Source organism: Apium graveolens, chromosome 2, assembly GCF_009905375.1.
Source record: "Apium graveolens cultivar Ventura chromosome 2, ASM990537v1, whole genome shotgun sequence".
Taxonomy (NCBI): Eukaryota; Viridiplantae; Streptophyta; class Magnoliopsida; order Apiales; family Apiaceae; genus Apium; species Apium graveolens.
Window position 1 is genome coordinate 21647314 of NC_133648.1, and position 16560 is coordinate 21663873.

The window sequence follows — 16560 nt, forward strand, 5'->3', positions numbered from 1 at the left end:
AAGTTTAGAGTTATCATCTTTTTAGGTCTCACTATTATGATCTCATCATAATCCATAAAAAACTTTACTCTAAACTATGGTATATCTTATTTAAACACTTAAATAGATAAAGCCCGTAATAAAAACAAAACAAGTCTTTATTTTAATATCAATGAAATCAAAACAGATTTATAAAAGTTATTCCTAAATCCTAATACATGATTGGACTTAGGACATATTCCTTTCACTTTATTGTCCTTTTTACTTGTGACAATACAGGCTTCAAAATTGAAGGAAACAGTATTCCCTCTGTCACATAGTTGACTGATGCTCAGTAAATTATGTTTGAGACCATCAACCAATGCAACTTCATCAATGATGACATTTTCTTTTGAAATCAAGCCATATCCCATAGTGAATCCTTTGCTGTCATCTCCAAAGGTTATGCTAGGGCCAGCTCTCTCCTTAAACTCTGTGAGCAGGGTGAAATCTCCTGTCATGTGTCTTGAACAACCACTGTCCAAGTACCATAGATTTCTTCTTTGTCCCTGCACACAACAAAATGAATCAAGTTGATTTTGGTACCCAAGTTTCCTTGGGTCCAACCTTGTTAGTCTTTTTCCTAGACTTCATTCCTCCTGCATCTTTTGACTTAGGTAACTTTGGGTCAACCTTGGTCTCAGATGTGGTTGCTTGAAGTGTAGGGTTAGTCACAGAATCATTTAACACATTAGATTGAATTTGATAAGGCATAGGTTGTGCAAACATGTTATTCCACATAGGCATATTGTATGGCATTTGAGGCATACTAAATGCAGTAAAGTAAGGATTGTTAATGTATGGCATGTTTGCAAAATGTGCATGGGGATTCTGGTGAGACATAACAGGCATAGCATGCAGAGGTGACATGGACATGTTAGACATGGAAGGATTTGAAGGCATGGGAGCATTTTTAACAGATTTGTAATTATCATATAGGTGATTAACACTTTTACAATGCACACAGCTTTTTCTAGGAGCATACCTATCAGGTGTGTAATTGTTATGTTTATTAATCCCTACCTTCCCATTTCTTTTAGATTTTCTTTTAGTTTCCTTCTTATCCTTAACCAACTTAAGCCTATCTTTTAGCTGGTCTAAAGTCATGTGTCCTATATTCACCTTACTAACATCTTTAGATGTGCTAGCTCCTTCTTTGACAAAGTTCTTGAGAGTTGAATCATTCTTTTTATTTAGATTTTTTTTTAAAAGAACTTGCCTGTTTTAATTGATGAGCCTTCAACGGATGCTCCTTTTCTTTCTTCAACGGATAACTTTCATCATCCGTTGATTCCACATCCGTTGACAATCCATCAATTAATTCTAACTTCTTTTTGTTTTTCTTCCAGGCATCCTCACAGAATGATTCAATTCCCTGGACCTTTGCAATCTGAACACTAACATCCCTAGATGTTTTCCAGGCCTTGATTACCTCTTGCTCACTTTCTAACTGTGTAGAAAGAATTTCTACTTTCTTAACAGCTTCTGCTAGTTCACTCTCAACAGTCAAGCATTTAAGTTTCATCTTTTCAAGCTCAATTACCTGATCCTCTAACACAACATTCCTATCACTTAAAAACACATTATTCTCCTTGATCCTAGTGTTTTCTTTTGCTAGTGATTTAAGGGAAACACGCAAGTGATATAATTCATTGGTCATATCATTTATGGCTTCATTGCATTCATGTTTAGTAAGCTGAGAGAGATCAGTAGTAATTACCTGGTTGCTTGATGAACTAGTTTCATTTTCATCAGAATTAGCCATCAGGGCTAGGTTGACATATTCCACATCATCATCTTTATTTACCCCATCTGCTGCCCAATCATCTTGAGTGAGAAAAGCTCTTTCCTTTTGTTTGAGCAAATCAAAATACTTCTTTTTGTAATCAACTTGCTCAAATTTCTTTTTCTCAGAATTTGGCTTCCTACACTCACTTGCAAAGTGTCCACTAATGCCACAGTTGTAACATTTGAACTTTGATTTGTCCACCATGTTTTTGTTTGGCTTAGTGAACTTTGTCTTTTTCCTGAACTTCATTTTTGCAAACCTCCTGGACCAAAAAGGCCAAATGTTCTTCAATATCATCAGATTCATCCTGACTGGAATTGTCTTCATCCTCAGCAACCTGCTCTTTACCCTTGCTTGATTCTGATTTGCTTGTGCCAATTTTGAGACTTGGCATTGTCTTCTCCTCATTCCTGGCTTCCATCTTCTCACTATCAGCTACAAGAGCAACTGTTCCTCCTTTTCTCTTTCCCTTTTCCAACAGCTCATCCTGCTCCATTTCAAGTTCATAAGTCTTCAAGATTCCATATAATCTTTCAAGTGTGAAGTTCTTATAATCTTGAGAGTTTCTCAAAGAGACAGTCATGGGCTTCCATTCCTTTGGCAGAGACCTAAGAAATTTTAAGTTGGAATCCTTGACTTGGTATACTCTACCATACAGCTTCAATCCATTCAATAGTTTCTGAAACCTGTTGAAGGTATCATTTAATGATTCACCTTCTTCAAAGTGAAAATATTCATATTGTTGAATAAGAAGCTGCATCTTGTTCTCTCTGACCTGCTCAGTACCTTCACAGATGATTTGTACTGTATCCCAAACTTCCTTTGCAGTTTGGCAATTGATGACATTGTCAAACATATCTTGATCTAAGCCATTAAACAAAATGTTCATGGCTCTCTTATCCTTGCGGATTTCTTCCATGTCTTCAATAGTCCATTCTGCTCTTGGCTTGGGAATGGACTGTCCAACAGCAACTGTTGCAGTAGCAGCTGTGGCTACTTTGTGAGGGATGTGAGGACCATTTTCAATACAGATGATGTAGCTTTCATCTTGAGAAAGAAGATGTAAATGCATCTTCACTTTCCAGTGATGATAATTATCTTTTTCCAGGACTGGGATCTTTACACCAATATCCTTCCTATTCATGATGTTAGCAGGAGGATTCTTCTGTGCACTCATGATGTTAGCAGAATAGATCTTTAAACTCTTTGTATGTTAAGAGCTTGCTCTGATCCAATTGTTATTCCCAGTGAACTAACAATGAGATTTACAGAAGGGGGGTTGAATGTAAATCTCAAAACTTTTTCAAGTTTTGAGCAGTTTCTAAGGCTAAGTGTTTGAGTGATCAAATGTGTGTGAATTGCTTGTAGCTGATGCAGACAGATATATATTCAAACACAAATGTAATGAACACAAAGAACTTAAAAACTTTTCTGGTGGATCTGTTGTTCCACCAGAGATGTGTTATTTCAGAAAATCTATGATTTAAAAATTAAATCACAGCTGCTTCCTAGTACAAACTAGATGATTTTCTCCATTTATATTTCTAAACAGCTCAAGGAAAATTCATATCTAATTACTAGCTGCTACTTGGTTTATATATCACCAAGTTTACAAGTGAAGACAAACTGTAAAATACAAGTAAAAAGATTCTTCACATGTTTCTTCTTCATTTCTCTATCTAATGCAATTTAGGATAATCTGTAAATCTTTGAATACTTCCTTGTTTGCATCAGAATGGAAATGCTGCATTTTCTTGATTCCTCCAAGAGGCTTCCACATTCCAGTATGTCTTTGTCAACCCATGTGCCTCTGTCAGCTTGTGAATTGTCACTATCAACTGCTAATGAACTAAGCATCCGTTGAAGCTTTCATCCGTTGATGCCTTATCCGTTGAGGCTTTATCCGTTGAAGCTTTATTCGTTGATGCATTATCAGTTGAAGTCTTTATCCGTTGAAGCACTTATCCGTTGATGGATATTATCCGTTGAAGCATTAGAGACATCCGTTGAAGCTTTATTTCTTATCCGTTGAAGGTCTTCAATATCCGTTGACACTTCCTCACTTATACAAAATTACAAGGCGTGAAATATTTACAATTAGCCCTCCTATTTGTACATCCATTAGTAGTCAACATGACTGATTATTTCCTAACAACATCTAAGAATTACAGCTTGAAACTAGAGATTGAAATGTGCTACAATACCAAACTTATTGCTAAGTAAAGCTACTCCTTCAACGGATAGCCAAGATGGTCTTATCCGTTGAGGCTACAAACACTAGATTTCTACTTAAGTATTTTGCTTAACTTATCATCAAACTAATACACATAATCCTAACAAGAATATATCAAGGTATACCGATTGTTCCGATTGCTATTCCAGGGACTGGATAATAATACTTTGGGGATTAATTTTACTTAATCCTAAGGACCGGGACATAACCGGATCCTTGAGATGGGTCGTAGTGCCTGGGTGCCCGACGGGATCTATATAGTGAGATATAGATCTGCACTGTATTTTGGCTGATCAGCAGGGTATAGCTGCGAACTTGAGTCCAGTTTAGTTCGTTTGTATTCACCATTATTGGCCTTCTTTCTATTCTTGTGAGGTTATATCTTTGCAGATATACATGGGTTACAGATTCACTTATATTGCTTTAACACTGTTATATTTTGTAGACTTGTTGAGCAATTTTTGGCTCACCCCTTTTGTTGTTATTCACCTTATTATTTTCAGTTAAGAAGGAATATAAAACCCATCAAGACACGAGTGGTAAAGAAGCGGGTCAAGCCTCGGGATCTTCTCATACCCAGGGTGTTAATCCCAATCCAGGAAGAAAGTTTTGAGTTGCCGGAGCATGTGGAGTGTTGATAGATAGTGTGTATTTGAATAAAAGATGAACTTAGTTTAAAATGAATTAGACAATGGTTTGTAATAAAAAGAGTTTGTGAGATTTTAAATGTTAGTTTGTAATAAAAGTAGTTAGTGGTTCTTGTTTTCATACTTCAAACTAAAAAGGTCCTGGTTAGTATTAAAGGGGTTTAGTTTCATTTCTTTATTATTTATTATTAATAAGATTGTACAGGTTTGGTTATTAGCTCGTAACCCCTAGACTTATTCCCCGGGTTTGGAAGGCGTTACACTGGTCCACACAAACGCAATTCCCAAACCAAGTGGACTATGAGATGTATCATAACATCAAAAAATGAGGCATGAAATTTTTTTTCAAGCTCACACAAGGTCAATATCACATCTGACTACAGTTTATCTAGTTTCGAAACATCGACTACTTTGCTGCACAAGGAGTTGAAAAAGAAACACAATCGTATTATTGTGACCCTAACATGTTTCGGAAGAACGGATCGAATTGCAACTGGGAGCAACTGTTGGAGGAGGATGTGGCAGTCATGGGACTTCAGCCCATAAATCTTTAAATCAGCCATGGACACGTAGTTTTTAATATTCGATGCATGTCCATACGGAAGTTTCATATTCAAGAATGACGACAACATTGTTCTTTTTTCGGCCTTTGATAAAGTAAAAGCCGAATGAGGCAAGTAGGTTTTCTTTTCTCCTACTTGTGGAGCTAAATCAGCCCTAACACCCATGTCAAGCATATCACGACGAGATGCCTCTCTATCTTTTGACTTGTGCCACATATTTAACAGTGTCCCCATCAGATTATCACACACATTCTTCTTGATGGGCATAACATCGAGACAGTGACGAATGTGGTGAAACTTCCAATATTCTAACTCAAAAAAAATAGACTTTTTCTTCCACAGACAATCAACCTTTTAGGACTTCTTTACTTCCTTTCCATAAGAAAATTTAATCTGTTCCTGTTGTGCTAACACTTCTTCACCAGAAAGGGGTGGACGTGGTCACTGAAGCTCTTGTTCGCTGTTAAAAGCCAACTTTTGTCTCCTATAGGGGTGATGGTCAGCCAAATAACGACGATGGCCTTGATAACACATTTTTTACTATGACTTAAATATTTGGCAACGGTGTCGTCACCACATATGGGACAGCTCTTGTAACCCTTATTAACACAACCGGGCATATTTGCATATCCAGGAAAGTCATCTATGGTCCACATCAAAACCGCTTTTAAAGTAAAATAGGATTTACTATAAGCGTCATAGACATTTGGTTCACCTTCTACCCAAAGCTTCTTCAAATCTTCGATCAACGACTCTTAGTATACGTCAATATCATTTCCCGGCTCGTGCGGACCAGGAATTAATATTGATAACATTATAAATTTCCTCTTCATGCATAACCATGGAGGAAGATTATAAGCTACCAATACTACCGGCCAGCAGCTATACCTATTGCTTAGGCCATTATTAAACGGGTTTATACCATCTGCTCCTAAAGCTAATCGAAGGTTTCTTGGATCACTAGCAAATGAAGGCCACCGATAATCAATATTCCTCCATGAAGGAGAGTCGGCCGGATGCCGCATCTGACCATCATTTGACTGTTGTTTTGAATGCCAAATCAACTGTTCAGCGGTATCAGAAGAATTAAACATTCTTTTAAACCTAGAAATGATAGGAAAATACCATATAACCTTGGCTGGCCTATTTACCCTAAGTTTACCATCTTTCATAACCTTCCTGCGAGATAAACAATATTTAGGACACTCAGATGCATTAAGATTTATACCCCTGTAGAGTATACAATTGTTTGGACATGCATAAAATTTAATGTACTCGAGGCCCAAGTCAGATAAGGTTTGCTTTGCCTCACACGCATTAATCGATAACACATGATCTTGAGGAAGAAAAGAAAGAAGATCAGTGAAGGCGTTATCGCTAATACCACACTTAGATTTCCAATTATGTAGCTTTAATATTGACTCTAACTTCGTACATTCACTGCCCTTATACAAAGGTTGTTTTGCATCAGCTATAAACCTATTGAAGTTATACGAATCATGATCGTCCGAATTATAAGCAGCTTCACAAACGTCGACAGTTTTGGATTGAGCATTTTGCTCCTTAGGTAGAAATGTACTACCGGCAGATGACCTAACACTCTTAGAACTAGTTTCTCCATGCCAAATCCAATCAGTATACCCCAAACTAAAACTTTTTTCATATAAATGACCCCGTATTACTTTTACGTTATATTTTCTAAAATTACCGCAACGCCCACAAGGACAAGGGATGTTCTTAGGATCCTTTGAGTTCTCTGCTGCAAATATTAAGAAACTTTCAACACCTATCTCATATTCTAAAGAATCCCTGTCTTTGAAAATCCACAACTTGTCCATTTTTTTAAGACAAACAGCAACCTAGCAACCTACATGTTTGTCATTTCAAACATTAAGAAGTAACGCTAAGTTGTTAACTTATTTAGGATTAAACATAATTAAACATATAAATTAATTATGTATATAAATTAAACATATGAATGCTTGTAATATGAATGCTTGTAATACGAATGCTTGTAACACGCATAATTAAACATATAAATTAATTATTACAACTACATATGTTTACACATATACAATTCCATACCTAAACTAAACAAGAACATAAACTAAACAGGATCCATACACATGCATCTATTAAAATTAAACAAGAACATGCATTAAATTAACAAAACATAAAATTAACACATGAAACAAGAACATTCATTAAACACACAAAAAAAGAATAGGAATTAAACACATACATCTATTAAAGTAACAAAAAATACACATGCATGTGAAATCTTACCTAATCGAGCAAGCCCCTTTCAAGTTTAACCAAACCCAGCTCCAAACCCAGCTCCAGAGACCGACCTGTACAAACAAACTCGATTAAAATCAAAACATAAAATTTGAAATTAAATTCGAAAAAAACTTATTTTTCACACACTAATCGAGTAGTCCACACTTCCTTCAAGGCTTTTCAGCACCAATCGACCACGATTTATGAATTAATCGAGTTTAATTCATATAAATTTAGGGGTTTTAGGTTAAAGAGAGTGAAAAGTAAGTTTTAGGTTAAAGAGACAGTGAGAAATGAGAGAGAAAAGAGAAGAGGGAAGAGAGATAAGATAGTGAGAGAGAAGAGAGAATGAGAGAGAGAGAGAAGAGAGAATGAGAGAGCTGAGAGAGAGAGTAGAGAAGGGGGGAAACAGTTTTGTTTAATGGGGGGAAACTGAAAATAAAAAAATTTGGTTAAGGGGGAATTTTTTGGTGTATTAACGGGGGAAAGAAAGAAGCGGGCATTTTTATTTTTTTTTTTAAAAACGATTATAGACATTGGTTGGTTTAGATACTGATGTCTTACAACACCTTTAACATTGGTTTAAAAGCAACCGATGTTAAAACTACTTTTAACATCGGTGACATTTATAACCAATGTTAAAGGGGTGATGTCATAGGCACTATTTCTAGTAGTGTTTGTTATGTTTTCAATAATAGCATGAATCCTTGTATAACTCTAGTAGAAAGGAGGTGTTGTGAGCCATTATGCATTTAACAGCTATTCTGTTATAAACTCGTGATTGCTTTGATGAAAGATAAGTTATGGTTATTGATCTAGTATCGAGAGTATATCTGTTAAGCATTTTACACACGCACATTCTGTTATGTGAGTTGGTTTGTAGGATTTATTCGAGCTCTGTTTTGAGCATTGCATTCTTAGTGGCATTGGCTTATTCATCTGGTTATGGTTATTCTGAAGGGATCGATTCCATTATCATTTAGTTGCATTCACGTAGTTGCATTCATGCATTAAGTTTGTTTTCTAGTTTGGAGTCTGTTTATGCTTGAGGACAAGCATCGATTCAAGTTTGGGGGTGTGATAAGTGGATTTTATATCTACTTGGTATAATATCCGGGATATATCATGTAATTATTTTGCTATTAAATAATTATTATGTGAGTTCATTATCTATTCAGTGAGTTAATTATTAAATGTTATCTGTATTTGGATATTCAAAAATAATATTAATTGAGTATTTTAATTTTTATATGTCCAAAATAAAACATAGATAATTGTCATATCTTCCTAATTATTTTTATGTTGATTTATGGATTTATAAGGATCATATGAAATTTATAAAATCTTTTTTCGAGTATTTAAAATCTATTTTATAAAAACGGGAACCAACCGACGTCAACCGTTGTTACGTTTTTGGAACCCGAAACTCTTCCGAGAACTCCTTCCTAACCAAATTGTAATATTCCGAGCATATTCCATGTTTCGACTTTTTCGATCCGGCGTACGGTTTGTCTTGCGCGGGTCCCGGCGCAACATTTTCGATACAATATTCATTTCGGTAACTCAATAAAACCCGTATTTTCGATAAACGGGAGCTTTTTATTAAACTATCACAATTATCACTTTGTAATACGTGTAACCAGGCGCTGAGACCAAGACCGCAGTACAAATTGTATTGATTTGGATAATTATCCCGAAAACCGATACCGTTTGGATTAGTTTTTACAAATAAGCGTACCGTTTTATATCCGGAATGATCCAACGGGATACTAAATTTCCGTAATTATAAATAGCCTTTTACCAAATTTTATTTCGTATCAAAATCATTTGCAGATAGTTAATTTTATAATTTTACAGAGAAAAATCCTATATTCATAAATTGTTCTAAGAATCAAACAGCAAAACGAAGGCGTTACCGATCTCTGTTTTCAAAGCTTGAGTAACCAAAACGAAGGATTTGAAGTGTTCTATCAGATTCTGAGCTTTGTTTCACTGCAGAATCAAATGTTTATTTTCTGAAAATTTATATATTTTCGAATTAAATTTATTAAAAATATGAATTTTTGTTCGGATGATTGTTTGTATGATTTGATGATTGTATGTTGTAGAGCTTGTTTTCCTGATGATTTTGATATATTATACGTCTGATTTGGAGTTCAATAACATGTTCAAATTTGAGTTTAATTTTCGAATTTTAAAATTAGGGTTTATAACCGTATGAATGTTCTTAATTGAATTTGGGGGTTTCTTAGTTTGGAAAAGATTGATGTTGTGGTATAGTGGGTCATGTTCTCTGTGAAATTTGCAATCCAGTCGTATAAGTTTCATGAATCAACGAGGTCTGTAGAAGAGGGAGTTAGGTTTTAAAATTTTCGTCGAACTCGCCGGAAACCGGCGAGATTCTTGATCATTTTCTGGCTAACTCCGGGATGATTAGAATGAATTGATGGCCTGGTTGTGTTCCTTGTGAAGTATAGATTAAATCTGGAGTTTGTTGTGGTGGGAGGAGGCCGGAGTTGAGTTCTCCGGCGAACCCGACTGTTTTCCGGCGAAGGGCTGGAAAATTGCAGTTTAGTACCCCAACTTTTGAAAACGATGAAGTTCAGTCCCTGAACTTTCCAGAGTTTGCAAAAGTTGGATTCCTGTTTTAAAATATTTAAAAATCATATTTCCTATTTATTTTTATTATAAAAATTCGTTTTTAATTTCTGAAAATTCTAAAAATTATTATTTTAATTTCAAAAATTATTTTTAATTCAAAAATAAATCTGAATTAATTAGTTAATTAATTTCAGTTAATTTCTAATTGATTAATTGGTCAATTAATTCAAAAATTAGTTGATTAATTGATTTAATTAATTATTAATTGATTTTAATTAATTATTTAATTATATTTAATTATTTAAAATGATTTAAAAATTCTAAAAAATAGTTTCGAGCTTTAAAATATTATTCTAAATTATTTCCAAAGCTCGATAATGATTATAAAATTGTTTTGGAACCAGAATTGGCCAACCGAACCCTGTTTATTTACCCGAAATTGATCCAACGATCCGTTTTAATTCCGAAAAATGTTTTAAAAATCATTTTAAATACCAGAAAGCCTATTTATGACCCGAGACTTCTTTATAAATGATATATCATTGATTACGTGATGTATTATGTGCTATACGTGACTTGTTGATTGACTATCGGTCTATATATTCGGTGTTTACTTGATTATGGCATAACTTTCAATCCGTTAATCGAATTTGGGTAAAACGAAGGGTAAATAGAAGTATGTGTTGAATAGAACTCTATGAGTCGATTATTGATAAATGCTTATGATATGTGAGCAGAAGAGGCAAGGCGTAGGAAAGGGAAACAGGTAGTTGAGGAGTAAGACGGTTGTGATTGGAAGCGAGTGCAGTGTAGTAAGCTAATACCGGGCAAGTGTTCTGAACTTTCTTGAGATATTGTAGTATTTGATAGTCTTGTTGATATTGCAAGTGCTTTGAAGCACTGAAACCCAAACTCTGATTCCAGTCATTGTTCTTGAGCCATGAACCTTATTCTTTCTAGACCATTGATTGTTGTATACCCAAACACGAACCTCAAGTATATGATGCTACTCCACAAATATATGCAAACAAAATCCCAAACACCGAACTGAATTATTTGTATACTCAACCATTATATCATATGCTTTGAAAGCTCAAATCTTGGAAACCCTGAAATGTTGATTCTTTTGCTATCCAATTCTTACATTATCCAGCATCCAAGCTTTGAAATTATCTTATTGATCCTTACAAGGATTGAAACCCTTTCATTGTTAAACACTCATTGTTGTTGATGATTCTGGTTATTGATTATTATTGCTTATTCGGTTATTATGTTCGAATTGGATTGTTTTTATAAAATTATGGACCAGATTCATGGTCAGACCATATAATGGTCAAGTTAGGCCAATGTGTGCCTTGGATCCAGTAGTTAGAGCAATGCTGTGTGCTTTGCTCGGGGTTGGTACGTGATTGATCAGCAGCCTAACCTTGGTTTTTAACATGAAAATATAATATCCAATTCTAAATCGCAATCCATTGTTCACTTGATATCATAATCATGTTCACTTGATGATCATTATTCTCAGTTTTGTCATTGTGACTTGCTGAGCTAGTTAGCTCATTTGTGCGATATTGTTTCTGTTCTTTTCCAGTTAAGAAGGAACCAGTTAGTACCGCGGATCCCCAGTCCAGCGCGAGAGCTAGGGGTTTAGATTGATCGAGCTAAGCTAGTAGGTTTCTTTTGGGATAATTTAAGTTTGTAAAAATTTGTAATAATGTTTAATACTCGGTTTTGAGTTTGGAATAGTTGGGATTTGAATGTTTGTAATATAATAGTGTGTTTGGTTTGTGTTCATACTTTAACCTGTTACGGTCCGTGGTGGTTGGTAAGTAGGGTCACTGCATATATTATTATCTTTATTATTGTTATAAGCAGGTTATAAATAAGGTATGAGTGTGGACCCCAAACTGCTGACCCAGGTTTGGAGGGCGCCAGACTTGGAACGCTTTATTTTAAGCTAAAGTCGGTGTTTTGGACTCAAGTTATTGGTATTTTTGATGTGTTTTTGTGTTTTTGCATTTCATGCATTAGTTAAAGGAAGAAAGGAGCTTTTAATTGAAATATGCTGAAAAGAGGTCAGGATTGGAAACCAAGGCCATGTTCACGTTTAAGAGCATCTCGAGAGCTTCGCGTGGACTATTGGATCGTCGAATTCTGATAAGCGAAACTCAACTTACAAGCAAGACAAGAAATTGGGGCAAAAAATCAATAGCACGGCGCGTCCGCGCAGCATGCGGGGCGGCCGCGCCAGATGTCCGGAGGCGTGCGTGCCCGCGCTGGTATGCGGGGAGGCCGCGCTAGTCCGTTCAGCCAGAATCCTGATTCGAGTCCGTTTTGGAAATTTTGAAGCCCAGTTCGATCCTGAAGCTTATATAAACCAATAAAAAGACGTTTTTAACAATAATAAGAGCAAGGAGATAGCGGTAAGAAGACCTAATAGCATAATACAGCAAAGGAGAAGAAGATCTTTTTTTTACTTGTGATTTTTTGCTTAAGTTGTAACGTTGGATGCTTGTTTTCTTATTCTTTTGAACCTAATACTCTTGTTAACGTACTTTGTTATTATTATTGAGTTTATAAAGATCTAGTTTTATACCATGCTTTCATTGAAACCTGTTAGATATATTTGTGATGTCATGTCTAATATGATTTGTGTTTAGTTTTCAGATCTTACTTAACAAGACAAATCAGGACTTAACTGGAAATCAGTACTTATACTGAAGTCGGGACTTAAGATATAAGAACTTAAGTTATCAGAACTTAAGTTATCAGGAGATATTTATCAGGAGATAATATCAGGACTTAAGGAGACGTTCAGATAAGGAAGGCGGCTGATTGAAAGGAAAGAAGATCAAAACAAACATAAGAAGAGATATGCATGGAGAAGAATTCTATGAAGAATAGAATACTTGGAAGAAAAGATAACTAGTTGATATATATTAGGAAGCAGAATTATATTCGATATCAATTAGAAGATTATCTTGTAACTGTGTAGTATATAAACACAGACATAGGGTTTACACTATATGTGTTATCTTAATCGAGATTATTATTCATTGTAACCCTAGCAGCTCTCGTGATAATTTGTTCATCACTGAGAGAGAACAGTTCTTTGTAACAGAGTTTATTGTGTTGAATAAAATCTGTGTTCTGTTACTTGAGTTCTTATATTCGATTTGATTGGAGTAAACACTGTATTCAACCCCCTTTTATAGTGTGTGTGACCTAACAAATGGTATCAGAGCAATCTGTTAACATACATACAGTAAAGATCCAAAAACAATCATGTCTGAAGAAGCACAAACTCCAACCAAGCCCACCAAAACTGAAGAAACTCCAAAGACTTAAATCCATAATCGATATGAGACTATTATGGTTCCCATACTGAAACCTTCTGAGTATCCCATATGGAAGGTGAGGATGTCTATGTTTCTGGAAGCTACAGATCTAGAATACCTTGACAGAATTAATGAAGGACCACATAAGCCAACCAAGCTCTCTATTGTAGTTGCAGATCAGCCAGCACAGACAGTACCAATGGAGAAAAGTGAATAAACAGTTGAAGATATCTCATATATTGCAAAGGATGCAAAGGTAAGGCATTTGCTGCACAGTGCCATTGATAATGTCATGTCAAACAGGGTAATTAACTGCAAGACTGCAAAGGAGATATGGGATGCCTTGTAGATAAGATGCTAGGGAACTAATTAAATTAAGAAGAACAGGAGGACTATACTCACTCAAGAGTATGAGCACTTTGACTCAAAACCTGATGAGTCATTAACTGGTTTATATGATAGATTTGTCAAACTCTTGAATGATCTGTCACTGGTGGATAAGGAATATGATCTTGAAGATACTAATCTCAAATTCCTTTTAGCTCTTCCTGAAAGTTGGGATTTGAAGGCCACAACTATAAGAGACAACTATGCTCTTGATGAAACTACTCTTGATGAAATTTATGGTATGCTCAAGACTCATGAACTTGAGATGGATCAAAGAAGCAAGAGGCATGGGAGAAAGTCAAGGACAGTTGCTCTTAAGGCTGAGGAGGAATCCCCTCAAGTGGCTGTCTCAAAGCAAGACAAATGAAAGGCCCTCATCACAAAGTCTGATACTGAGTCATCAAGTTCTGATAGTGATGAGAATTCAGAAATTGAAAGTCTATCTGAGATGGACCCTGATGAAAAGATGATGAAGCTGTGTGCTCTTATGGTGAAAGGAATCACAAAGATTGCATACAGGAAATTCAGAAGGGGAAAGAAGTTTTCCAGGAAAGGTGCAAGTTCTGATAAGAAAGGTTTCAGAAAATCTGAAGGCAAAGGAGGAAAGTCTGACAGAGGAGATTACTCAAATGTCAAATGCTACAACTGTGGTGAGAAAGGCCACATATCTCCTGATTACAAGAAAGGAAAAAGTGACAAAGGCAAGGCTCTTGTCACAAAGAAGAAAAGCTGGACAGACACTTCAGATTCTGAAAGTGAGGTGAACTATGCCTTGATGAAAAATGCTGATAGCAGTTCTGAAGTTGCTGAGTTAAAGGTACCTCAAACAACTTATGATTTTCATACTAATGATATTACTGAGTTGAGAAGATATCTTAAAACCATGTTCATTAGTTATAGAGATCAAACTTTAACATGTGAAAGATTAACTTCTGAAAATCTTTCTTATAAAAAGAGGAATGATTATTTAGAAAAAGAGTTAGTTTTGTTCCATCAAACTCAGAAAGATAGAGATGATGTTTTCTATGTTAGAGATGAAGTGCTTAAAATGAATGAATCTCTAAAAACTGAGTTAGAAAAGGAAAGAGAGATTATCAGGACTTGGACTAACTCTGGCAGAACAACTCAGAATTTGTTAAGTAGTGGAAATTGGAAAGAGGGCTTAGGTTATGGAGATGATAAGAATAATAAAGGAACTGTAGAAATTGAGCCTATAGTTGTTAAACAAAAGCCAAAGGTAAATCCTGTTAAGTTTGTAGCTGTAAAGTCTGATATTGATAAATCAGAAGTTAAAGAGAAATTAACTTATGACAAACCTAAATAGGATAATCCAACTAAAGTTAACATAGGCTTAATGATAAAGAAGCAGCTTAAGCATAAGCTGGAAGAAGTTAAGAATGTAAAAAAGGTAAAGCTACCTAAGAAAAAGAGGAATGTAAAGGAAGGTGTGAATAAAAGCAATGATTATAAGCGTGTTCCTAATGCTCCTAGAAAGAAATGTTATAACTGTGGAAATTCTAACCATCTGGCTTCTTATTGCAGGAAGAATAAAAACATAAACTCCTTACCTTCAAAATCAGGAGTTAAGAGTCAGTCTGTTAGATATAGGCCATAAAATCCTTGTTTTTATTGTGGTAGTTTATGGAATTCCATTTATACTTGTAAGGAATATCATAGTTTGTACTATGATTATAATTAAATAAAACCTTCTTTAAAGAAAGTTAGCATTATTCCTTCTAGTGTAAGTTCTGATGCAAAGTCTGATACTGTAAATGAACTAGTCAAGAAAGATCTTGTGAGAGGACTGCCAAAATTAGTATTTGCTCCTGATGGTCTTTGTGATTCATGTCAAAAGGTAAAATAAAGAAAATCTTCATTCAAGAGCAAGACTGAATCTTCAATTCTTGAGCCGTATCACCTACTACATGTTGATCTATTTGGTCCAGTGAATGTCATGTCTATTGCAAAGAAGAAATATGTTATGGTCATAGTAGATGAGTTTACCAGATACACATGGGTGTATTTCTTGCACACAAAAAGTGAAACTGCATCTATCTTGATTGATCATGTCAAACAACTGGATAAGTTGGTCAAAGACTCTATAAAAATCATAAGAAGTGATAATGGCACTGAGTTCAAGAATTTGATTATGGAAGAGTTCTGCAAAGACCAAGGAATAAGGCAGGAATTCTCTGCTCCTGGAACTCCACAGCAAAATAGAGTTGTTAAAAGAAAGAATAGAACTCTTATTGAAGCTGCACAAACTATGCTTGATGAAGCAAAGTTACGAACCTACTTTTGGGCTGAAGCTGTGCAGACTGCTTATTTTACTCAGAATGCAACACTTATCAACAAGCATGGAAAGACACCATATGAGATGGTGAAGAAAAAGAAGCCAAATCTGAAGTACTTTCATGTATTTGGATGCAAGTGTTTTGTTCTTAAGACGCATCCTGAGCAGCTATCCAAATTTGATCTAAAAGCTGATGAAGGAATTTTTGTTGGATATCCACTTTCCACAAAAGCCTTCAGAGTCTACAATTTAAGAACAAAGGTTGTCATGGAATCTATCAATGTCTCTTTTAATGATAAGAAGATTACTGGACTTGAAGATTTCAATGATCATGATCAGCTGAGATTTGAGAATGAAGTTTTAAATTCTGATTCTCTAAATCCTGATAGTTTAAATCCTGACAGTCTAAAT

General features: G+C 35.2%; 1 protein-coding gene across 1 annotated transcript; it reads right to left on the reverse strand.

The window, feature by feature from the left end:
* Positions 1-6005: 6005 nt before the first annotated feature.
* On the reverse strand, positions 6006-7088 carry LOC141686420 (uncharacterized). Its single transcript, XM_074491459.1, has one exon. The coding sequence runs from the start codon at positions 7086-7088 to the stop codon at positions 6006-6008; it is 1083 nt and encodes a 360-aa protein (XP_074347560.1).
* Positions 7089-16560: the final 9472 nt, after the last annotated feature.